At 42.1% G+C, this 25,566-nt stretch overlaps 2 protein-coding genes, 1 long non-coding RNA gene and 1 other non-coding gene across 14 annotated transcripts in view; 3 read left to right on the top strand and 1 right to left on the bottom strand.

The window, feature by feature from the left end:
• Positions 1-2,030: 2,030 nt before the first annotated feature.
• LOC129527696 (serine/threonine-protein kinase SMG1-like) lies at positions 2,031-8,748 on the top strand. 2 transcript variants are annotated; one of them, XM_055366356.2, is made up of 9 exons: positions 2,031-2,149; positions 2,729-2,859; positions 3,014-3,172; positions 3,882-4,000; positions 4,471-4,558; positions 4,648-4,749; positions 5,369-5,466; positions 6,374-6,573; positions 6,963-7,102. In XM_055366356.2, exons 2-8 carry the CDS (start codon positions 2,729-2,731, stop codon positions 6,457-6,459), a joined length of 783 nt encoding a protein of 260 aa, XP_055222331.1. In that variant the 5' UTR covers positions 2,031-2,149; the 3' UTR covers positions 6,460-6,573; positions 6,963-7,102. The 2 variants fall into 2 exon arrangements, with proteins under 2 accessions (XP_055222331.1, XP_055222329.1); XM_055366354.2 differs by lacking the exons at positions 2,031-2,149; positions 2,729-2,859; positions 3,014-3,172; ... (1 more) ...; positions 4,471-4,558; positions 4,648-4,749 and adding exons at positions 7,328-7,492; positions 8,590-8,748 and having other exon boundaries at positions 5,458-5,822; positions 6,963-7,159.
• On the top strand, positions 5,091-5,194 carry LOC115932719 (small nucleolar RNA U13). The gene has a single exon (XR_004068910.1). It is a non-coding gene; the product is annotated as a small nucleolar RNA U13 (small nucleolar RNA).
• A 2-nt stretch (positions 8,749-8,750) lies between the features above and the next one.
• LOC129527692 (serine/arginine repetitive matrix protein 2-like) overlaps positions 8,751-25,566 on the top strand; it is a 40,744-nt gene continuing 23,928 nt past the window's right edge. For 2 of the 10 annotated variants that reach the window (XM_055366311.2, XM_055366309.2), the window contains exons 1-2: positions 22,457-22,614; positions 25,092-25,223. In XM_055366311.2, the coding sequence (XP_055222286.2) occupies positions 25,161-25,223 (63 nt within the window). In that variant the 5' untranslated portion in view covers positions 22,457-22,614; positions 25,092-25,160. Of the gene's footprint in view, positions 22,305-22,456; positions 22,615-23,580; positions 25,369-25,566 lie in introns of those variants that run through there. The other 8 variants (XM_055366310.2, XM_055366307.2, XM_055366308.2 and 5 more) reach the window with 7 other exon arrangements.
• On the bottom strand, positions 22,526-24,627 carry LOC129527698 (uncharacterized). The gene is made up of 2 exons (XR_008672736.1): positions 24,531-24,627; positions 22,526-23,194 (listed from the first exon to the last, which is right to left on the bottom strand). It is a non-coding gene; the product is annotated as an uncharacterized lncRNA (long non-coding RNA).

Raw genomic sequence — 25,566 nt, 5'->3', positions numbered from 1 at the left:
CGACCTCATGTGATGAGTCCAAACTGTTGTATGCACAAAATTATTTAAAATATTGCATAAAATGACCTTCAGGCTATGAATAGAAGGTGTCTATGAAACATAAGTGAATTTCGTGTTTAGACTTGTACAGAGTTGAAATAAAAAGCCGTTAATTCAGACATAAAATAAAAGGGACATAATTTATAGGATAGGTGTATATTGATTTATGAGGATCTTTTAGGCCTTTGAGAATGGTAGAATGGTGAGGTTTTTATTTTTTTTATTTATTTTTGGAGCTGGAACCTCACTCTGTCACCCAGGCTGGAGTGTAGTAGTGCAATCCCCCACATATCTCATTTTATATATATGCAGGTATTCTCAAATCCAAACATATACAAAGTCTGAAACACTTCTGGTCCCAAGCATTTTGAATAAGGGATACTCAACCTGTAGTCTTTCTTTTGCGGGGGGGAAACAAATGTTTCTTGTTTTTTTGTTTTTTTTTTGGAGACAGAGTCATGCTGTTGTCACCTGGGCTGGAGTGCAGTGGTGCAATCTCGGCTCACTGCCACATCTGCCTCCCGGGTTCCAGCAATTCTTCTGCCTCAGCCTCCCGAGTAGCTGAGATTACAGACACCTGCCACTATGACGGGCTAATTTTTGTATTTTTAGTGGAGACTTGGTTTCACCATGTTGGCCAGGCTGGTCTCAAACTCCTGACCTCAGGTGATCCACCCGCCTCAGCCTCCCAAAGTGCTGGAATTACAGGCATGAGCCATCGCGCCCAGCCTGTGTGTTTTTTTTTTAAGTAGTTCGACGTGGCCCCGCTCTTGATTTGTATTTATTGTTTATGGTTTATGTATTTCTTCTTCCTATTGGACCACACAGAGTTGAAAAACATTATTTTTAATAGAAAATAATAGGTGTAGGCTGGGCACGGTTGCTGACACCTATAAACCCAGCACTCTGGGAAGCCAAGTCGGGCTGATCACTTGTGGTCAGGAGTTTGAGACCAGCCTGGCCAACATGGTGAAAGCTCGCCTCTACTAAAAATAGAAAAATTAGCCAGGGGTGGTGGTGCACACCTGTAATCCTAGCTACTTTGGAGGTTGAGGTAGGAGAATTGCTTAAACCCAGGAAGTGGAGGTTGCAGTGAGCTGAGATCACACCGCCGCACTCCAGCCTGGGCTACAGAACCAGATTCTGTCTCAAAAGAAAAAAAAAAAAGAGAGAAACAAAGAAAGAAAGTAATGGATGTAATTAGGGAATAAAGTTTTTAGGAGGAAGAAGGTAAAATTTGATGTTTGCGCTTCAATGTGCTCCATGTTGTTTGATTGGATTGCCTTGTATAATTCCATAGCTGCTTCGCTTATTACCAGTTACAGCTTGTGTTTGAAGTCACAATAAACTCTTCTTCAAACATGAAAGCTTGATTTTTGAGGAAAATTATTCACATTATTTACAGATTCAAAGATGTTTATGTCCTGTACTCTAGAAATAAGGAGAAAGTGGGTGGGGATGGGGCAGTCAGGTGGAATGGAGTGTCTTGGCAGTGTAAAGGAAAAAGATGGATGGAAAAGGTGTAGAGTGGCAGGGTGTGCCTCTGTTTCCTTATTGAACAGGGCACCTTGCCATTTGCAGTATATGGAAAATTGAGGAAATACAGTCTACTTCCGCAAAAGGCACATACAAAGGGCTCTGTTTAGACCAGAGATCAGCAAACTATGGTCCGTGGGCCAAATACAGCCCAGCACCTGTTTTTTGTTTGTTATTTTAAGTGTATAATTCACTGATTTTTAGTATATTCACAGAAGTGTACAACCATCACAACACTAGTGCCTGTTTTTGTAAAGAAAGTTCTCGTTGGGCTAGGCGCAGTGGTTCACGCCTGTAATCCCTCGGGAGACTGAGACAGGCAGATCACCCGAGCTCAGGAGTTCAAGACCAGCCTGGCCAACATGGTGAAACCCTATCTCTACTAAAAAAATACAAAAGTTAGCAGGGCGTGGTGATGGGCACCTGTAATCCCAGCTACTTGGGAGACTGAGGCAGGGAGAATTGCTTGAACCCCGGAGGCAGAGGTTGCAGTGAGCTGAGATCGCCCCATTGCACTCCAGCCTGGGCAACAGAGCGAGAGACTCCGACTCAAGAAAGTTTTCTTGGAACACAGGTACTCTCATTCCTGTGTTTTGTATGTGGCTGGTGTTTTGTTTTGTTTTGAGAGAGAGAGTCTTAACTTTGTCATCTAGGCTGGAGTGCATTGGTATGATCTCGGGTCACTGCAACCTCTGCCTCCCAGGTTCAAGCGATTCTCCTGCCTCAGCCTCCTGAGTAGCTGGGATTACAAGTGTGCGCCACCATGCCCAGCTAATTTTTGTAATTTTAGTAGAGATGGGGTCCCCCTGTGTTGCCCAGGCTGGTTTCAAACTCCTGAGCTCAAGTGATCTGCCCACCTTAGCCTCCCAAAATGCTAGGATTACAGGTGTGAGCCACAACACCTGACCTGTGGCTGTTTTCTTACTGTAGCAATAGATGAGGAGTTGCTGCATTGCATAGAGATGCTATATTGCACGCAAAGGCTTTACTGACTTCACAAAAGAGTATTTGTCCCAGGTGTAGTGTACTAGATCCCTTCCAATCTAATTTTAATTTAAAAATGTCCAAATACCCCTGTTTTGAAGGATAAACTCTGTATGCTTGTGCTTATTTTGGAGAAGCCATAAACTTACTTTGTTTTGTACATGATCAGATGTGGGCGCTATCTCCAACTGTCTTTGCACTTCTGAGTAAGAATCTGATGATTGTGCACAGTGACCTGGCTCTTCACTTCCCTGCCATTCAGTATGCTGTGCTCTACACATTGTATTCTCATTGTACCAGGTACTGTATTCACAAATTTTTCTTAAGAAAAGAACCCCACAAAACATTTTATTTTTTTAATGGGTAGATTTTAAAGATGTATGTTGATTTAACTTTGGACTTGCTTGCTTTCTTTGATTAAAGATGAAAAGATAATCTATGCTTTGTCTTTCAGGCATGATCACTTTATCTCTAGTAGCCTCAGTTCTTCCTCTCCTTTGTTTGATGGAGCTGTGATTAGCACTGTAACTACGGCCACAAAGCAACATTTCTCAATTATATTAAATCTTCTGGGAATATTACTTAAGAAAGATAACCTTAACCAGGACACGAGGTAACAGATATTATATAGTATTAACTATTCCTAACTTTGTTAATTTGCCTTTATAATTTGAGAATAAGAAATGTGGATTACAAAAAATTTTTAAAAATGTGGATTATAGAGGTGAGGTAGAGCAGCTTCTTTATTGTCAAACACCTTATAATTTGGTTTTATTATTTAATCTAGGCTTTCTTATTCTTTCTGAAAAGAAATACATGAAAAACCTCAATCCCTCACCCCCAGTGTTTCATTGAAGAATATATATAGATTTTTAATATTCTATGCTTTTTTTTTTTTTTTTGAGACGGAGTTTTGCTCCCTGCAACCTCTGCTTCCCAGGTCAAGCAATTCTCCTGCCTCAGCCTCCCAAGTAGCCGTGATTACAGGTGCCCGCCACCACACCCAGCTAATTTTTGTATTTTTAGTAGAGATGGTGTTTCACCATGTTGTTGGCCAGGCTGGTCTTGAACTCCTGACCTCAGGTAAGCCACCACGCCCGGCCTCTTTGCTATTATCATGCTGTGTTGGGAGGTTTTCTTAAAAGGCACACAACAATTTTGACAGTAATTTCTATAGTTTCATTTTTTATTTTTATTTTTTATTGTTTGAGATGTTTGAAAAACCAAGAGAAAACCAATGTAAGAAGACTAGGCTTTTAACTTTTTTTGTTTTTGTTCTTGTTTTTTTTAATGTACAGTCAACTGTATATTTTGTGTTTCAGGAAACTGTTAATGACTTGGGCTTTGGAAGTAGCTGTTTTAATGAAGAAGTCCGAAACATATGCACCTTTATTCTGTCTTCCGTCTTTCCATAAATTTTGCAAAGGCCTTTTAGCCAACAGTAAGACTCTGTTTTTTTTTTTCTATTTTGTTTATCAGTCCTTAAAAGGGTCTTTGGTAATGGGAGATGGTCATCAATCGAGCTCTTTTCCTGACCTGAAGATGTGTAATCCTCATTTTAATGACAGATATACAGTCTTGATTTTTTTTATTCTTAGTATTAGAAAAATGTTTTGAAGTGATTGTCACATTTTTAAGCTTACGTGAATGTTTATAGTTTGCATATACTTTTACATTTTCTCTCAGAAAAAGGTTTGTGTGATGACCCATCAGTTACATTACGTCGGTTTTGTTGAATGTGTCATTTTTCCAAATGTGACAGTCAGTGAGGATTCTGGACAAGAACAGTGCCTAGTCTGTGGTAGGCACTCACTCTTTGTTGAATGAATGAATGGATTCAGATAATTATGACAAACTGGGATATAATTTCTTTTGGCCAGCTGAAAGTAACTGTCTTTTAATGTTTAATAGCTCTCGTTGAAGATGTGAATATCTGTCTGCAGGCATGCAGCAGTCTACACGCTCTGTCCTCTTCCTTGCCAGATGATCTTTTACAGAGGTATGAAATTAAGATCATGTCTTTTGACATTAACCCTAATAACCTGGAAATGTTAACACACCTGCTTTGTCTATTTCGTTCTTTCATAGATGTGTTGATGTTTGCCGTGTTCAACTAGTGCACCGTGGAACTCGTATTCGACAAGCATTTGGAAAACTGTTGAAATCAATTCCTTTAGATGTTGTCCTAAGGTATAACAGTTGTTTTGGAGCAAAGACATTCTGTGATATTTACAGCCTCTACTGGTTGTCTACTTTAGGAGAAGACAGATCACCTGTTAGAGCATTAATGACACATCTTTTATGGCCCTGCTTGCCAGTGATTGAAGTGATGTCAAATAATCAAATTTTGCAAGTCTGCAAGAAAATTAAAAATTTTTAATGAGCTTTATAGGCTCACAATAATTAGTATAGAATAACTCATGTAGTGCCAAAATATGTTTCTTAGTAGCTCAGATATTTGAAAAACTAAACAGTAATCTTTCATTGTTTTTGATCAAGTTGATTTGGGAGCTTTTCAGAGCCTAAACTTGATCCTTTTGTAATACATAAGCATAATGATTGGGTTTTTATGTTCACATGTTTGATATGCCTCCCTCAAATCCTCTTATGATGTCGGCACATTACCCATCTGAGGTGAATAAAAAAAGGATCTAAAGTTGTAATCACATCTCTGTATCCATTTGAAAGTCTCAATTTTACTATATTTTCACCTCCAGTGAGTTAATAAGTAAATAATCCACCTACAGTATGTGCTAACCTTTTAAGCTAAAATATTTTGCATAACAACAACTTTATTTTCTGTCTACAGCAATAACAATCACATAGAAATTCAAGAAATTTGCCGGGCGCGGTGGCTCAAGCCTGTAATCCCAGCACTTTGGGAGGCCGAGGCGGGCGGATCACAAGGTCAGGAGATCGAGACCATCCTGGCTAACACGGTGAAACCCCGTCTCTACTAAAAATATAAAAAAATTAGCTGGGCGTGGTGGCGGGCGCCTGTAGTCCCAGCTGCTCGGGAGGCTGAGGCAGGAGAATGGCATGAACCTGGGAGGCGGAGCTTACAGTGAGCTGAGATCGCGCCACTGCACTCCAGCCTGGGCGACAGAGCAAGACTCCGTCTCAAAAAAAAAAAAAAAAGAAATTCAAGAAATTTCTTCAGCATTAAGAAGTCACATGAGTAAAGCACCAAGTAATATATTCCACCCCCAAGATTTCTCTGATGTTATTAGTTTTATTTTGTATGGGAACTCTCATAGAACAGGGTAAGGCATTTCTTTGACTATTTTATCTGGGAAAGATAATTTTAAGATTCCCTTGACTTTACATGCAATTTTGAAGAGAAAATATGTTTGGGGGTGGCAGAGTATCAAGTAACATTCTTCTCATATGGGTTATTTCAGTTTTCATCAGTAGGAAAATTGCTTTGAAGATAGCATCTGTAGAAACAAAAATGGGCTTTGAAATTGAGTAATGAAATGTGGTTAACAGTTAACTGATGTGATGTCATTAACACTTTGGGGAGTGGGGTCGGGGTGGAGATATTCTAGAGGTGCTTAGTTGCATTGAATGAGTTTCATTCCTGACTGGCATGAGCCATTTACCCTAATCATCCTTCCACACTGTACCTCATCCTGTTAACTATAAAAGACCTCAAAATGAGAGGGGGGGACATAATGCTTCTCAATTTCATAGGTTTTGCCTTTTTTTGGAGTAGGGAAAATTACAGTTCCTTATTCCCATTCCCCTTGCATTTTTTTTTCATTATTAAAATGAAGTTGTCATTGTCTTTTAAATATGAAACTACTTTTCCCAGGAAGGACAGTTGGTTGGAAAGACTGTTCTATAGCTGCCAGAGACTGGATAAGCGTGACCAGTCAACAATTCCACGCAATCTCCTGAAGACAGATGCTATCCTTTGGCAGTGGGCCATATGGGAAGCTGCACAATTCACTGTTCTTTCTAAGCTGAGAACTCCACTGGGCAGAGCTCAAGACACCTTCCAGACAATTGAAGGTAACTCGCTCAAGCTTTGTGATGTGAATACTTTCAAAGCCTTATTAAGAAATAATGGATTTTTAAATCTTTGTTAAAGATTTGAGAGTATATGATTTTTTTTGAAAAAAAAGTCAATAATTTTCAGGTATGTTTGTTAGAATAAGCTTTCATTGAATAATTGCATTGGAAATATGTTTGTTTTTTTTCCAAAACTTATGGGAGTTGTGTGGAAAATATATATATATTTTTTCCCCTAAAATGAAAGATCTTTCATGTTTGGATTTTTTGTTTTTAAATGATGGGTAGACAGAGGATACTTGATAAATGTGAATTTGTCGTAAAAAACTCACACTTATTCTAGGAACTTTAAGATTTTTAAAAATTCAGAATGTTGTCTTTGCTTTCAGGTATCATTCGAAGTCTCGCAGCTCACACATTAAACCCTGATCAGGATGTTAGTCAGTGGACAACTGCAGACAATGATGACGGCCATGGTAACAACCAGCTTAGACTTGTTCTTCTTCTGCAGTATCTGGAAAATCTGGAGAAATTAATGTATAATGCATATGAGGAATGTGCTAATGCATTAACTTCACCTCCCAAGGTTGGTTTCCATGAGATAGTGTTGTTTTATAGCAGTTTAATGGTCACAGCTGGCAGTATGTGCAGAGCTGAAATCACAATAGACTTGTGTGTTTGGTTTATATATAGGTGAGACATCCTTACCTACAAATTGAACCAGTCCTGAGCTTTTCTTTCTCTTATCGTAAAGGTCATTAGAACTTTTTTCTATACCAGTCGCCAAACTTGTCAGGACTGGCTAACGCGGATTCGACTCTCCATCATGAGGGTAGGATTGTTGGCAGGCCAGCCTGCAGTGACAGTGAGACATGGCTTTGACTTGCTTACAGAGATGAAAACAACCAGCCTATCTCAGGTAAAGTGGTGTGTTTGAAGTTCATTTGAAGTCTGTTAATAAGAAAAACATGGTTTAATTCCTTTGGTATGATTTAATCTATGGATAAAATAAGTTAAAGCTTGGATTCATTTTCAAAGGTTTTGATCCTGTATTTTGTAAAAGCAACAACTGCCAGAGTTACCTATTTTATTCGTGTTAAAACAGTGTTAGAAGTTAAAATAATGTTCATGCTTTTGTTCATGTTAAAACAATATTCATGTTAGAACACGTTAAAACTATATTTCTTACGTGCAAAGTTTAGAACTTTAAAGGTAATTCTGAAAATTTGTTTATGGGGGAAATTATTTATTTATTTATTTATTTTTTTGAGACAGTTTCACCGTGTCGCCCAGGCTGGAGTGCAGTTGTGCGATCTCGGCTCACTGTAAGCTCCGCCTCTCGGGTTCAAGCCTCTTCTTGCCTCAGTCCCTGGGATTACAGGCAGCCACCACCATACCCGGCTAAGTTTTGTATTTTTAGTAGAGACAGAGTTTCACCATGTTGGCCAGGCTGGTCTCGAACTCCTGACCACAAGTGATCCACCCACCTCGGCCTTCCAAAGTGCTGGGATTACAGGCATGAGCCACTGCACCTGGCCAGGAGAAATTGTTTTTATAACATATGACAAATGCTTGAGTAATTCCTGGCTTGAAAGTGGGCTCACAATAAATAACTGGAATCCAAAAATAACAAAATGTTTAGCAATTCAGATAATGTCAAGCAGTATTCAAACACATGAAGTTAATCATTCTTTAATTCCTGTTTATTTATATTTAATTTTTGCTTTCTTTTTACTCCATGTGTTATTCCTACAGAGGTCACAGGTTAAATGTTTGGGTAACTTTGGGGTGGGGGTACAAACATCCATGTGCTGCTAAGGTTCTGTTAGTCACCCTTTGTGGCTATTTTATATGTAACATTTTAAAGAATTCTGAGCTAAATAATGTGAAAATTGTGAAAATAATTGTTAAATACATTTGGCTTTAAGCAGGCACAGACTGTGATCAGTTGTAAATTTTATAGGGATTTATGTTTTAATGGTATTGGGTGACTAACTTTTCTGAATGCGTTTTCAGGGGAATGAACTGGAAGTAACCATTATGATGGTGGTAGAAGCACTATGTGAACTTCATTGTCCTGAAGCTATACAGGGAATTGCTGTCTGGTCATCATCTATTGTTGGAAAAAATCTTCTGTGGATTAACTCAGTGGCTCAGCAGGCTGAAGGGAGGTAGGTTGGAGGGAAGGAAATGGGTGATAGAATTACTTTATGTTTAAATTCTTTGTATTACTCACTGACATTGTAGCCAAATCTTAAAACAGCTTTGTTTGCTTTCAGCATTGAAGCTTGCTATAAATCACTTCACCAGGAGGCATCTTCAGTTTGTTCTTTAGTTAGCAGCAATACTTGAGTGCCTTTCTTATTTAAGAATTAGTGGCAAATCACACTGTAAAACAAGACCTGTCAGTTGTTCTATAAATGCTTTTGAACTTGATCCCTAGTTGAGCTCCTTCCCCCTCAGAGTCTGATACAAATTACCCTTTATTGTCAGAGTATTTGCTCATTAGTCCTGTGAACTCTACATTCAGACTCATTGCTTCCTCCAGGTAGAGGAGCTTGTACCATAATATTCTATGTCCATTTATGTTAGTTTAATGAAATCTTGTGAATTTAGGAAAATAAAAGAACTGCTCATACTTCCATATCTTTGTAGTAACTTCTGTTGTGTGTCCTTTTGTAGTCCCATATTTCCATATCCATATGCTTTGTCATTCTTTTTTCTCTCATGTCGTTTTCTCCATTCTTCACCAAAACAGCAGCGTACATAGGCACATGGTTTTATGATCTGTTTTTCCCACTCAATATTTAAAAAAAAAAAATTTGCCATGTTAGGTAGGTTGGGTTCGGTGGCTTACATCTGTATTCCCAGCACTTTGGGAGGCCGAGGCAGGTGGATCACCTCAGGTCAGGAGTTTGAGACTAGCCTAACATGGTGAAACCCCGTCTCTACTAAAAATACAAAAAATATTAGTGGAGTGTGGTGGCACATGCCTGTAATCCCAGCACTTTGGGAGGCCGTGCTGGGCAGATCACGAGGTCAGGAAATTGAGACCATCCTGGCTAACGTGGTGAAATCCTGTCTCTACTAAAAACACAAAAAATTAGCCAGGTATGGTGGCATGCCCCTGTAGTCCCAGCTACTCGGGAGGCTGAGGCAGGAGAATCGCTTGAACCAGGGAGGTGGAGGTTGCAGTGAGCTGAGATTGCGCCACTGCACTCCAGCCTGGGTGACAGAGACTCTGTCTCAAAAAAAAAAAAAAAAAAAAAAAAGAAAAATTAGATGGGTGTGGTGGCATGTGCCTGTAATCCCAGCTACTGGGGAGCCTGAGGCAGGAGAATCTCTTGAACCTGGGAGGCAGAGGTTACAGTGAGCCGAGATTGCACCACTGCAGTCTGCCTGGGTGACAGAGCTAGACTCTGTCTCAAAAACAGAAAAACAAAAAAACAACTTTCCAGTGGCTTCTCACTGTTCTGAGAATAAACTCCAGGCTCTTCCATTGCAACCAACATGATCTGGTGATTCGACCCCAGCCCCTCTTTCCAGGCCCTCATCACCTTGATCCTCTCTTAACCTATCCTGCTCCAGCTGCACTGGCTGCCTTCCTATTCCTCCAGCATACCAAGATTGTTTCTGCCACAGGGCCTTTGCATCTGCTGTTCTCTTCGCCTGGACTCCTCTTGGTTCTTTTTTTTTTTTTTCTTTGAGATGGAGTCTCACTCTGTCGCCCAGGCTGAAGTGCAGTGGCGCGATCTCGGCTCACTGCAAGCTCCGTCTCCCAGGTTCATGCCATTCTCCTGCCTCAGCCTCCCGAGTATCTGGGACTACAGGCATCTGCCACCACGCCCGGCTAATTTTTTTGTATTTTTAGTAGAGACAGGGTTTCACCGTCTTAGCCAGGATGGTCTCGATCTCCTTGCCTCGTGATCCGCCCGCCTGGGCCTCCCAAAGTGCTGGGATTACAGGTGTGAGCCACCGTGCCTGGCCATAGAGCAGTCTCTTCCTTTTCCTGTTGGGTCTCTGCTCAAATGTCATGTCAGAGAGGCAGACCTCTGGGGCGGTCTATCTGAGGGAATGCACCCATCTCCCTTCCTCTGACCAGTCAGTTACCTTGCTTATTCTTTCAAAGCTCTTACCACCACCTGAAGTCATCTATCTGGTTTGGTTATTTTATTGTTTAGTAGCAGTCTTTATTTTATTATTATTATTTTTTTTTTTGATGGAGTCTCACTCTGTTGCCCAGGCTGGAGTGCAGTAGCATGATCTCGGCTCACCACAACCTCTGCCTCCCAGGTTCAAGCGATTCTCCTGCCTTAGCTTCCTGAGTAGCTATGACTACAGGCACATGCCACCATGCCCAGCTGATTTTTGTACTTTTAGTAGAAACGGGGTTTCACTATGTTGGCTGGTCTTGAACTCCTGACATCAAGTGATCCGCCCACCTCGGCCTCCCAAAGTACTGGGATTACAGGCATGAGCCACCACGCCAGGCTGGTAGCAGTCTTTCCTAGAATGTGGATGCCTTGGAAAACAGGAGCTTTGCCTTGTTTCCCTAGAACCTAGAATGGCATCTGGCACACAGCAGATGCTACATCTATTGTAAATGAATGAATGAAAGAAGTGTCCTTGCAGCCACACTGGCAGCCGTAACATAGTGGTTATAAATCTAGACTCTGGAGTCTCAAGTGCAAATGTCATTGGCCTCTCCTCCAGCCTCCTCAAGGGGCACTCAATGAAAGAACCTGGAAGCGCCCTGATATGACTGTGGTTGGACTGACATGACTGCCAGATGGTGGGACTTGGTCTGGAGCAGAGACTGCTTGGAATGGTAGAGGCAAAACTCAGCCCCTGGAGCTGCGCTTGTGGTGGAGCTGGACCCTGATTTTAGCTGGACCTTGTTTTTAGAGACAGGGTTTCCTTCTGCAGTCTCAAACTCCTAGCCTTGATTGATCCTCCTGCCTTGGCCTCCCAAAGTGCTGGGACTACAGGTGCATGCAACCACACCTGGCTAATTTTCTTTTCTTCTTTCTTTCTTTCTTTTTTTTTTGATGGAGTCTTGTTCTGTTGCCCAGGCTGGAGTGCAACGGTGCGATCTCGGCTCACTGCAACCTCTGCCTCCTGGGTTCAATCCATTCTCCTGCCTCAGCCTCCCAAAGTGCTGGGATTACAAGCATGCAACACCACACCCAGCCTGAAACCCAGATTTTTGATATGAAATCAAAGTCTTCAAACCTTGTAGGTGTCATAAAAAGCACGCTGAGGACCACTAGTTTGCAACTGCCAATCTAAAATATCATAGACATTATATCACTTTTACCACGAAAAAAAAAGTATGTGAGGCAGAAAATGGAAGCAACCATGCCTAATTTATTGTTGAATACTTTTTCCGTATACCAAGAGCTTTCTTTGCACTAGCATCTGAAACTATATCCAGAATGACATTGGTTTTCATAAAAGTGTTGATCCTCACACCTCTTTATAGTCTTGCACCTAGCACAGTGGAGTGAAACACTTTAAATAGCACTTGTTCCTTGAGTATATATGGAAAAAAGTGAAGTATTGATAAGTGTTCAGCTAATATGAGCAGCATCTCAGGAGTCTCCAATTCTTGAATTACCAGGGAGTATTTTTACCATTTTCCCCCAGTGAAAGGCCTATTTTGAGAGACTTACCCTCCAAAATGAATGTATTAAGTCATGTTCCTTTTTTTTTTTTTTTTTTTTTTTTGAGACAGGGCCTTGCTCTGTTGCCCGGGCTGGAGTGCAGTAGCATGATAGTTACAGGAAAGGGGTCCCAATCTAGACCCCAAGAGAGGGTTCTTGGATCTTGTGCAAGAAAGAATTCAGGGTGATGCCACAGTGTGAAGTGAAAGCAAGTTTATTAAGAAAGTAAAGGAGGAGGGGCACGGTGGCTCACTCGTGTAATCCCAGCACTTTGGGAGGCCGAGACAGGTGGATCACGAGGTCAGGAGATCAAGACCATCCTGGTTAACACGGTGAAACCTTGTCTCTACTAAAAATACAAAAAAATTAGCCAAGTGTGGTGGCGGGCGCCTGTAGTCCCACCTACTCTGGAGGCTGAGGCAGGAGAATGGGATGAACCCGGGAGGCGAAGCTTGCAGTAAGCCGAGATCGTGCCACTGCACTCCAGCCTGGGTGACAGAGGGAGACTCCATCTCAAAAAAAAAAAAGAGAAGGTAAAGGAATAAAAGAATGGCTACCCCATAGACAGAGCAGCCGTGAGGGCTGCTGGTTGCTCATTTTTATGGTTATTTCTTGATGATATGCTAAACAAGGGGTGGATTTTTCATGCCTCCTCTTTTTAGACCATATAGGGTAACTTCTTGATGTTGCCATGGCATTTGTAAACTGTCATGGTGCTGGTAGGAGTGTAGCAGGGAGGATGATGGGAGGTCAGTCTTGTCTCTGTTTTGGTTTTGGTGGGTTTTGGCCAGCTCCTTCACTGCAACCGGTTTTATCAGCAAGGTCTTTATGACTGGTATTTTGTGGTGAACTTGTGTGTCATCCTGTGACTTAGAATGCCTTAACCATCAGGGAATGCAGCCCAGTAGTTTCAGCCTCATTTTTCCCGGCTCCTATTTAAGATGGAGTTGCTCTGGTTCACACACCTCTGACATGATCACTGCTCACTGCGGCTTCCACCTCCCGGGTTCAAGAGATCCTCCTGCCTCATCCTCCCAAGGTGCTGGGACTACAGGTGTGTGCCACCATGCTCAGCTAATTTTTGTATTTTTTGTAGAGACGGTGTTTTTCCATGTTGCCCAGGCTGGTCTCAACCTCCTGGGCTCAAGCAATCCTTCTGTCTCAGCCTCCCAAAGTACTGGGATTACAGGCATGTCCCACCATGCCCAGACTAATATTTACTTTTAGTCAGACTAAGATAGGGTTACTACTTGAGTTGCTATGGCTCCAGCTGAAAGAAAGCCTGTGCAGTCATATCACGCGTAAACATTTGCTTTATGCTAAAAATATGGTGGACCTGGCATTACAGCTATTACAAATCTCCTAAGTTGTCTCGGGTAGTGTATTAGTTACTTTTCATACTGCTATGAAGAAATACTCGAACCTGGGTAATTTATAAAGAAAAAGAGGTTTAATGTACTCACAGTTCCACAAGGCTGGGGAGGCCTCAGAATCGTGGCGGAAGGCAAAGAAGGAGCAAAAAGGTATGTCTTACATGGCAGCAGGCAAGAGAGCACGTGCAGGGAAACTGCCCTTTATAAAACCATCAGATTTAGTGAGATGTATTCACTATCACGAGAACAGTATGGGAAAAACCTGCCCCCATGATTCGATTACCTCCTACCGTGTCCCTCCCACGACACATGGGGATTATGGGAACTACAATTCAAGATGAAATTTCGGTGGGGACGCAGCCAAACCATATCGGGTAGCAACAACCTAGGGTCAGTTTTGCAGGTGGTAAAGCCATTTACCAAGATAGTTGTAGGTAAAGAAGGGCAGATTTATTAGAGAAATTATGAAAATATGTTGCAATGGGCAGCTCAGCAGAGAAGGGGCTACCTGCAAAGAGGCAAGGGCTGGAGGAAAGTTTTATAGGGTCCTGCTGAAGGGTGCTATGTGTGGAATGAGGTCATTGTGCCCACAGGTTGTTTGTGATTAGCTGTCTCTTAACAATTGTTCATACAATAATTGTTCATTATTGTTCTCAACTTGGGGCTCTCCCCAACCTGGGGACCCTTCCTTATTGTTGCTTACTTATCAGGACTCCACATAAGGGTGTGGAAACTTCATTCATTCATATCTTCAACGCAAATTGTAGGTAGCCTGTTTTTTAAAACATTTATTCAACAAATATTTAGTCCAAGCCACTATTACTTATTATCTTCTCTACTATTTTATGGACTTTTAACTATCTCTGACACTATTCACTATTCTTCCACATTTTCTATTATTTATACCTATGGTAAAATTTGCCAGTTTGACCATACAACTAATACTCACAGGGAATATATAGAGTCTAGAAGAAAATATACAGGTCCTTAAAGGCTGCCCTGCCAACAAAACCATAATGCAGGAACAAACATCACAACTATGCCAAATAATCAATCCTACAATGTCCAGAATTTTACTTTAAAACTGGAATTTCCAGACTTCCTTTCTGCATTAACCAGTTTAACTAGACAGTAATGAAATATTCCTCCTACTTTATGCTGTGATAGTTTATTTATTTATTTATTTATTTATTTATTTATTTGAGACAGAGTTTCGCTCTTGTTGCCCAGGCTGGAGTGCAGTGGCACGATCTCAGCTCACCACAACCTCCACCTCCCAGGTTCAAGCGATTCTCCTGCCTCAGCCTCCCGAGTAGCTGGGATTACAGGCATGTACCACCACGCCCGGGTAATTTTGTATTTTTAGTAGAGGCGGGGGTTTCTCCATGTTGGTCAGGCTGGTCTAGAACTCCTGACCTCAGGTGATACCCCTGCCTCAGCCTCCCAATGTGCTGGGATTACAGGTGTGAAGCCACCGCGCCCGGCTGCTGTGATAGTTGAGATGTAAACCAAAAATAAAATTCTAAGTCACCCAATCCAACTGAATGGACCCTTCCTGTTGACCAAGGACATTCCAAAGTAAACTGAAAAGACCAGCTTAGGCCATGATGGGAAGGGGAGGTGTCAACATGCCTCATTCTACCTTCCTCCCTCTGGAATCCAGACACAACTGACCAGCATTAACATTAAAACAGAGATCTTAAGCTGGGCACAGTGGCTCATGCCTGTAATCCCAGCACTTTGGGAGGCCAAGGTGGGATCACCTGAGGTCAGAAGTTCAAGACCAGCCTGGCCAGTATGGTGAAGCCATGTCTCTACTAAAAATACAAAATTAGCCGGACATTGTGGTGCACGTCTGTCATCCCAGCAAGGCAGGAGAATCACTTGAACCCAGGAAGCAGAGGTTGCAGTGAGCCAGGATCATGCCATTGCACTCCAGCCTGGTCAACAGAGCGAGACTCCGCCTCATTAAAAAAAAAAAAAAAAATTAGCCGGGTGTGGTGGCGGGCACATGTAGTCCCAGCTACTAGGGAGGCTGAGGCAGGAGAATGGTGTGAACCAGGGAGGCGGAGCTTGCAGTGAGCCGAGATTGTGCCACTGCACTCCAGCCTGTACAGAAATGCATTTCATAATGCATTTTAATTGCATTAGCAGTGATTTAATTTTTTTAGATGCTAAAACTTATGGGTGAAAGTGGATTAAATGTAGCCAAATGCAACATCAAAATCTTCAGGCACAAAAACCCATTAACTTTTTCATACTCTCAGAAGATGAACCTAATTTCAAATGAAAGCTGCCTGCAGAATATATTAAGCGTATTCTAGATATAATTCATTTTGGCAAACATACTGTAGAAATTCACATAACATTTTACTGTACTAAAAGTAAATTGCCCATGTAACAAAAAATATCTTTTTAGAGCTTCAAATGAATTTTAAAGGATGACTGATGGTCCTTGGAAAAGAAACAGTAAACTAATAAGGTTTGTAGCAATGATGTATGAGTTAGACATTGCAGTTCCAGATGATCTCTTTATTAAAGAGACGATCTACACTTAATTTGGTCAACTGTTATGAACATAGTTCATGTTAAGTCCCCATTTAAATACAACCTGAAATACCAAAGTTAATTTTCTTTTCTTTCTTTTTTTTTTTTAGACAGAGTCTTGCTCAGTTGCCCTTCCTGGAGTGCAGTGGCGTGATCTCGGCTCACTGCAACCTCCACCTCCTGGGCTTGAGCGATCCTACTGCCTCAGCCCCCCAAGTAGCTGGGAGGACAGGCGCAAGCCACGGCACTCAGCTAATTTTTGTATTTTTCATAGAGATAGGGTTTCACCATGTTGCCCAATTTGGTCTCGAACTCCTGAGCTCAAGTGATCCGCCCGCCTTGGCCTCCCAGAGTGCTGGGATTACTTACAGGCATGAGCCACCGTGCCTGGCCAGAAAATTTTAAACACACACAAACTCTCAAGTGGCCTAATTCCCTCTCACCAAACCAATCACAATACAGATAAAAGAGAATAACTTGTATTCATTTTTGTACAAACAAAAAAGATATAAATTGTGAATGATGCATGATTTTTAATTACAAGTAAACTGGGCAAATGCTTCTGCATTATTTAAAGCTAAAAGGTGATCAGTGGAAACTTTCCTCTGTTAGTACTCTAATACTTTTTATATTTATCGGCTCACTACAACCTGTGCCTCCCAGGTTCAAGCAATTCTCCTGTCTCAGCCACCTGAGTAGCCGAGACCACAGGCACGCACTACCATGTCCAGCTAATTTTGTATTTTTAATAGAGACAGGGTTTCACCGTGTTGGCCATGCTGGTCTTGAACTCCTGACCTCAACCGATCCGCCTGCCTTGGCCTCCCAAAGTTCTGGGATTACAAGCGTGAGCCACCGCGCCCAGCCTTACTATAATTGTTACTATTTAAATCTCTTTTGCTCTCTCCTTCAAGAGAGACCTCATCCCATTCAGTTGCATCCATTTATTTATTCATCTTCTGCCTCCTGGGCTCGAGAGATCCTCCAGCGTGAGTCTCCCAAGTAGCTGGGACTACAGGCTCACACCACCATGCTTGGCTAAATTTTGTAGGTTTTGGAGAGACAGGCTCTTGCCACGTTGCCTAGGCTGGTCTCAAACTCCTGGGCTCAGATGATCCACCTGCCTTCGCCTCCCAAAGCACTGGGACATGAGCTACCACGCCCAGCCGCAAGTACTTTTACACAAAATGCAAACACTATTCTTCCATCATAAAAGTGATACCACAGCTTCTGTGAAGTTTTGCCAGGCAGTACTCATAATTACCTTGGGTAAACTTTTTGATGTTAAACTGTATCTTCTTATTACGAGTTTTTCCATTGTATTAACTGCTTTTACAACAACACAAATAACAAGTTATTTTACAAACCATTTAGAAATTTCTGTACTATGGTGCCAATAATGTAAAATATATTAATGCCTATTACATTCAGATAAATTATACACTTGGAAACCACATACTTATGACTTACAGAAACTTACATAAACAAATTATAGAAATTATATGCTCAATTTTTAGGTATATACTCTTAAATTAAGCTTAAGTATACATTCTCAAGATAAATTAACAGTTCAGGGCTTCACAACTTGAAATCTGTGGAAGATGACATTGGAGACAACAGAACTCTGGTGGAATTCTTAGATGGAATTTGCTGAAACTTTTTTTTTTTTTTTTTTTTTTTTGAGATGGAGTATCGCTCTGTCGCCCAGGCTGGAGTGCAGTGGCGCAATCTCAGCTCACTGCAAGCTCTGCCTCCCGGGTTCACGCCATTCTTCTGCCTCAGCCTCCCGAGTAGCTGGGACTACAGGCGCCCACCACCACGTGCAGCTAATTTTTTATATTTTTAGTAGAGATGGGGTTTTACTATGTTAGCCAGGATGGTCTCGATCTCCTGACCTTGTGATCCACCCGCCTTGGCCTCCCAAAGTGAAACTTTTCTTTAAAATAGAGATGGGATCTTGCTGTATTGCCCAGGCTGGTCTCAGACTCCTTGCCTTAAGCAGTCCTCCCACCTCAGCCTCCTAAAGTGCTGGGATTACAAGCGTGAAGCATTACATCCAAGTGAAACTTCTTGAGATAGTTACATAATGTTTAAATCTGCTGGTGTAGAAGTTAATAAAGTGTAGAACTGAATAAATATTAAATATTAGATCAAGTTTCTCATGTTTACCTTAACGTATAAAGATTTATGTTAAAGCACTGATTTTCACAATATAACATCACTGTGAAATTGGAAAAGAAGCCAAATATTTTATTTCATGTATCTGGGAAATGAGGTGCTTTAGTCACCTGAATCTGCCCAAAACTAAAAAGCATTAATTAAAAAGTACTTAACTCAGAAATTGTAAAAATAGGAGACATCAATGAAATACATTCTACACAGAATACGCCAACCATACACTACTCTTTCTTGATAATAAAAAATGTATTTACTGAGCCAGTTGTGGTGGCTCACCCCTATAATCCCAGCACCTTGGAAGGCCAATGAGAGGGGATCAGTTGAGGCCAGGAGTTTGAGACCAGCCTGGCCAACATGGCGAAATGCCGTCTCTACTAAGAATACCAAAATGAGCCGGGCACGGTGGCACGCACCTGTAATCCCAGGTACTCCGAAGGATGAGGCAGGATAATTGTTTGAACTCAGGAGGTGGAGGTTGCAGTGAGCCGAAATCATGCCACTGCACTCCAGCCTGGGTGACAGAGTGAGTCTCTGTCTCAAAAAAAAAAAATAATAAGGAAAAGAAAAAAAGTCAGTTGCAGTGGCTCACACCTGTAATCCCAGCACTTTGGATGCCGAGGCAGGCGGATTACGAGGTCAAGAGATCGAGACCATCCTGGCCAACATGGTGAAACCTCCTCTCTACTAAAAATGCAAAAATTAGGCTGGGCACGGTGGCTCACACCTGTAATCCCAGCACTTTGGGAGGCCGAGGCGCGGAGATCACGAGATCAGGAGATTGAGACCATCCTGGCTAACACAGTGAAACCCTGTCTCTACTAAAAATACAAAAAATTAGCTGGACGTGGTGGCAGGCACCTGTAGTCCCAGCTACTTGGGAGGCTGAGGCAGGAGAATGGCGTGAACCCGGGAGGCGGGGCTTGCAGTGAGCCGAGATCCCACCACTGCACTCCAGCTTAGGCGACAGAGCCAGACTGTGTCTCAAAAACAGGAAAGAAAACAAAAGAAAATTTGGACTATTGCCAATTACAAATATTTTTAGAGAAGAATTCAAAACAGTAACTGTGGATGATGGAAACAATAGTTATGATAAAAGTCTGATGAAACTTCCCAGTTCACAAGGAAATTTAATTATGTGCAGCATTTTAAGACAGTAATCAGAATCATGACTGACAGCATCATATCAGGGCCACCAGACTTTTATAAATTTCATACAATCTTCAGAAATAATAACTTTTTTTTTTTTTTTTAGATAGATTCTACCTCTGTCACCCAGGCGGGAGTGCAGTGGCATGATCTCGGCTCACTGCAATCTCCGCCTCCTGGGTTCAAGCAATTCTCCTGTCTCAGCCTCCCGAGTAGGTGAGACTACAGGCATGTGCCACCAGGCATGGCTAATTTTTGTATTTTTAGTGGAGACAGGGTTTCACTCTATTAGGCTGGTCTGGAACTCCCGACCTCAGGTGATCCACCTGCCTTCGTCTCCCAGAGTGCTGGGATTACAGGCATGAGTGACGGTGCCCAGCCATTCATGACATGTTTATACAGATATAACTTTAGCAAATATTTAGCATAACTATCAAAATTACAAATCATATTAAATTTGTATAAATGTATGCAATTTTTGGAACACGTATATCAACAACATACCCATAAATATAACTGAGATGAGATCTAATGTCACCTCACTTGACAGTGCCCTCCCATGCAGTATCGCCACATTTGACAATGCCTGCCCATTTAATCTACCAAATAAATCGAATCACTTAATACCTCTACAAGATGAGAGATACATTCTTTAGACTCCCCAAGGGATGCAGCTGAAAAAATCCCAAAGTTAGTTTTAAGCCAAAAAGACTTGATTTAGGATTTTGACACTGGAGAAACCCATCGAAGATGTCAAGTTTGAAAACACTTGATCAAAACAGAATCACAGGTCACTATTAAAAGAGTATTAATTTAACCAGAGACTTCCAAAGCAATACAGAAACTTACATGGATATAAAAACCTTAACCCTTTTGAAGGTCAGATTTGCTAAGTGATCAAAAGGGGTACTTGAATTGAATCGACACAGGAAGAGTGTGTACAGGGTTATGAGTGTAGGCAAATGGTTACTTTGGTCATATCTCCATTTGCCACCTGATTACACATGAGAATGGCATCTTTACTCACCAGAAAGCCAGTATTATGGGAGGTGTAGGAGGCATTCTTGGACCTGAGACAAGAACATTGTTGTGTAGAAATTTCATTGACTGTGTTAAAATTATTCTCCATGGGCTGGAGAACACATAACGTGGCGTTTAGAATGAGACGGGCATTGATTGGATGCAAGGTCTCCACACTTACTAGCTGTGTGACATTGGACAGAGTGCTTCATCATTCTGAGACTCAGTTTTTAAAGGATAAACAACTAACTACCTTGCAAGCTTGCTAGCAGGTTTAAGTGTAATAATGTGTGGGAATGACTGCACCGTGACTAACACGTAGTGACAGCTTAATTAATGTTAACCCTTATCATTATCATATAAGAATGTGAGTTACATAAGAGAGGAATCCTGTCAGTTCATTCTCTGCTGTGTCCCCAAGACCATGAATCATGGCTGGCACGTAGTAGGCATTTAATAATATTTGTTCAACAAGTATTTGGCAGTCTTGGAGGGCAGAAAAGGAGGTGGGGAAGATTTTTAAATAACATTTTTTAAAAAGTCACATTGTCCTGCAATACCAATTTTTCTTGCATATTTAGGAAATTGAGGGTTTTTTCCTAAAACATGCGGACATATGGGAAATAGGATGCAACATTTGCACTAATGTTTCAGACACAGTTAGAGGTTTCCAAGAGATTTTGCGCTGGGGAGGCTGCTTGCTACAAGCTCCCAAAGCTCTGGGAGGACATAGTATTCATTCGTCCCTCAGCAGAAGCGGTGAGGCAAGAAGCTCTGGGGAGCACCCAGCCTTGGACTTTTAGCATAGTGTGTCAGGTCTTCATAGTTTGGGCCCAGGACACAGAGAAGTCACAGCTCTCCGGCATCCTGTGACCTTTACCCTCTTTGCCAAGGGAAAATGTGGCCCTCCAAAGCAAGAAACTTGAGGGCATAGGTCCCCCCAGCTCTGGCATCTGCCCAGAGCCCGAGAAGCAAGGAACAATGATCCTCCAGCTACCTCAAAGGGCTGGTACAGGTGGCCACTGCCCTGGCATCACCCAGCTGTGTTCGGCAGCCTGAACCCCATCTGTGGGGATGTGAGGAGGAAAATACAAAAGTCCTTAGGTGAACACTGAGAAGGCAGATGCAGCAGAAGCCTCCAGGCCGGAACTACCCAGTCTTGGACCTATGCTGGAGATAGAGCATAGCTGGCGATCATGTGTCCTTACACTGTAAGGTCACCTGGTTGCACTATGGCCTCATCTGTGGCTCTGAAAATGAAGATTTGGAAGGAGATCATCACAGCTAATGTTTAACAAGCCCCTCCTGTGTGCCAAATCATTCACCCCTCACAACAACCAAATGAGCTAAGGATTCTCGTTATATATAGTTTATGGAGAAGGAAGTGCAGACATAAAGAGGTGAATTATCTTACCCAGATCACACAGCTGATAAGTGGTGGAGGCAGAATAGAATCTAAACAGTGTGGCTCCGGAGCCCACATGCATTGATTCGACAAGTGTTTATTGAGCACCTGCCACGGACAAGGCCTTGTGTGATTAAATAGGGTTATAATTAGTAATATAAAAATGAGAAATCACTAATGCTTTTTAGACTTAACATTTTCTTTTTTTGTAGGTTTCAGGCACAGAACTGTATATCCAATAATAGTGAAATGGATCCCACTAATTATGACCGAAATGATGATACATTTAAATGACTTGGATGTTTTATAGGTATGATCTCGTGAAACCTTGAGAGAAACTGAATGACGAATGAAACTGTTGTTCCTGTTTCACACAGAAGAAAACTGAGGTTAAAAGGGGTAAACTAATTTTGCATGGCATGAAGTAGAAATTCAAAGTACAGGAATTTGAACTTGGTTCTGTCCTTTTCTGAAGCCCTTGACCGCTATAGACTCAAACATCGCCTTGTTTTTCCACTCATTCAACACTTTTTTTTTTAATTGTCTAATAGGTTGGCACTCATGATGAGCCCCTGTTCTCATTCTGCAAATGGTGAAGCTCTCTATTGTCCTGACCCCACAGTTCCTGTCCCATGACCAGGGCCAGCTCACCAAGGAGCTGCAGCAGCACGTAAAGTCAGTGACATGCCCATGCGAGTACCTGAGGAAGGTGAGTGAGTGCAGACAGATGGGGCCTGGTGCCCTTGAGCAGTTCCCGGGTCTCAGCTGCCACACATCTCATAGCGGGTGATGCTGGGGGAAGCTTACGCAGTCGCAGTACTGGCTTCTTCCTCTTTTTCTTTCCATACAAGTGGCTTAGGGATGGGGTAGAGTAGTTGACTTATTTGGATGAAAACCACTATCTTCTGTCAGAAACTCAAAAGGAACCATTGCTGGCATGGTAACCTAAAGAAAAACAACCAGACAGGTGCCCAACGACACTTAAAAAGGTTATTTATTATCTTGCCAAGTTTAGGCTGGGCATGGTGACTCATGCCTGTAATCCCAGCATTTTAGGAGGCTGAGGCTGGTGGATCACCAGAGGCCAGGACTTCGAGACCAGCCTGACCAATATGGCAAAACCTCGTCCCTACTAAAAATACAAAAATTAGCCGGGCATGGTGGTGTGAGCCTGTAGTCCCAGCTACTCAGGAGGCTGAGACAGGAGAATTGCTGAGATTCAGGAGGTGGAAGTTTTAGTGGGCCGAGATCACGCCATTGCACTCCAGAGTGTGCGACAGAGCGAGACTCTGTCAAAAAAAAAAAAAAAAATTATGCTGCAAAATTTGAAAAGGAAATTCAAATCAACAGCTTCTAAACTACTTTTTAACGTGACTCATAATAAGAAATACATTCTACAGTACATATATATGTTCTATAATTTTGAATAAAAGAATTAACCACATCATATTTATTTTACAACATGTAATACGTATTTTTTATTCTTCTTCATTTGTTTTGAATGCTCTGTGCAGTCTACAAAAAGTCCAATAGTAATAATTAAATTATTCATTAAGTTGAACATTATCTTGTCTTTTAAAATGATAATCTCAAAACTGATCTTTTATTTTTGAGATTTATATAGATACACACACACAGACACACACACACAGACATATATATATATATATTTTTTTTTTTTTTTTTTTTTTTGAGACAGAGTTTCACTCTGTCCCCCAGACTGGAGTGCAATGGCACAGTCTTGGCTCACTGCAACCTCCGTCTCCCGGGTTCAAGCAATTCCTCTGCCTCAACCTCTGAGTAGCTGGGACTACAGGTGTGCGCCACCATGCCCAGCTAATTTTGTACTCTTAGTAGAGATGGGGTTTCACCATATTGGCCAGGCTCGTGTCAACTCCTAACCTCGTGATCCGCCTGCCTCAGCCTCCCAAAGTGCTGGGATTACAGGCGTGAGCCACCATGCCCAGCCAAATCTAGGGCTGGAACATGGCTGCAGCATATAAAAAGAATTGAATTCCATACTTTTGTTAACCCTGTTTTTTGCTTGTTTGTAGTTGCTGTTTTTGAGACAGAGTCTCGCTCTGTCGCCTAGGCTGGAGTGCAGTGGTGCAATCTCAGCTCACTGCAAACTCTGCCTCCCGGGTTCAAACTATTTTCCTGCCTAAGCCTCCCAAGTAGGTGGGACTACAGGCGCCCACCACCACACCCGGCTAATTTTTGTATTTTATTAGAGACAGGGATTACAGGCGTGAGCCACCACACCCAGCCCCTGTTTTGTTTTTGTTTTGCTTGTTTCTTAGGGTTTTTCTATTTATGGTAAAGGCATTGGCTTTCCATTTGTAGCATCAATAGAATATTTCTCATTTACAGTAACCTTATGTCATGGTAAATGGTAAAGGGATTTAAAGCAGTGGTTTTCAGCTGCCAGAGGCCTGAGTTTGGGCACACTCTGTGTGATCGGGCAGAAGGCCTGTGGGAAGTTTAGCCGAGGACAGGGCCAGGAAAGGTGATGGACAGTGGGGGTCCGTCCTGGTCACCAGGTCCCTGGGTCCTGCCCACCTGCTTGGAGCTCCCCACCCATCACACATGATGCTGCCAAGCCCTCTGGGTATTGTGAGCAAATACCTTAGGAGAGAAGCTGATGAACTTTGTTTCTTGAAATGCACAGATTCCTTGGACGTCCCTGAGAGGTCAATCATGAAAGTCAACTTGGTTTTCTCCCCCTCATTTGGGTTCAGAATTTAAAGTCCACACACACAGGCAGTAAGATGATATAGATAAGGACATCATCACTCGGTTTCGGATGTTAAAATGTCTAGGTGGGTTAGGGGTGATTTGAGATCACACAACCTTGTGCCACAAAGTGGAATTCCCAGGCCAGAGGGAGACATTTTATTGCCATGTTATGATCTTATCATTGAGTTTAAAGGCAATCTTGTTTCATTTTGGATTCTTTCTTATGTTTATATCTTATAAGGGCACTTTGAATTTCCAAGCAAATAATAATTTTGAATTAGCTTTTAATCATTGACTTCTAGCACAGTTATATGATCAGAAACATGCTGTGTGATTTGATTGCTCTCAAATATATTGAGATTTGCTGGAACAAAATAAGTCAGGTTAATTTTTGTAAATGTACCATGCATGCTTAAAATGAATGTATCTACATTTGTTCCTGAGATACAGGTTGATGGACGGATGGCTACATGGATGTGATGGAGATGGTTTACTATCGGGACCTTCCACATCCTGCTGATGTTTTGTTGCTTAGGATATGAATGGCTGAGCGGAGGCTGTAAAACCTGGCACTCTACTTGGGTATGAGGTTCTTCCTGCCATCCTGCCATCATTTGTTTTTTATGTTTTGTCGCCAAAAGTGACCTTGAGGAACCCTGGGAGCTCAGGAAGGAAGGAGCGCCCAGAAGCAGGGACAGGGAGCTGGTTGGGGAGGACCAGAAATCAGGTTTGTGAAGGTTCCAGAGAGGACCTGTCCTTGGGAGGAGCGTGGGGGACTGAGATGGGGGAGGGGTCATTGGAATGATGCGGGCGCTACTTGGAGTGTCCATTGTGAGGCACCACCGGGGGTCATCAGGGATTGGTGGAGAGGGAGTATAAAGCCCCAGGGTTGCTAAGGGAGGGCCCAGACCGAAGAAGGTTTGGT

Source organism: Gorilla gorilla, chromosome 18 (assembly GCF_029281585.2).
Source record: "Gorilla gorilla gorilla isolate KB3781 chromosome 18, NHGRI_mGorGor1-v2.1_pri, whole genome shotgun sequence".
NCBI classification, from domain to species: Eukaryota; Metazoa; Chordata; class Mammalia; order Primates; family Hominidae; genus Gorilla; species Gorilla gorilla.
This window is presented reverse-complemented; position numbering and strand designations above follow the sequence as displayed.

Excerpts from the sequence above, each read along its gene's own strand:
- LOC129527696 (XM_055366354.2), top strand. The coding sequence starts at position 5,599 with ATGAACCTGGGAGGCGGAGCTTACAGTGAGCTGAGATCGCGCCACTGC. Across the intron at positions 5,823-6,373 it reads GGGAACTCTCATAGAACAGG|GAAGGACAGTTGGTTGGAAA; the intron begins GTAAGGCATTTC and ends TACTTTTCCCAG. Across the intron at positions 7,493-8,589 it reads AAACAACCAGCCTATCTCAG|GGGAATGAACTGGAAGTAAC; the intron begins GTAAAGTGGTGT and ends ATGCGTTTTCAG.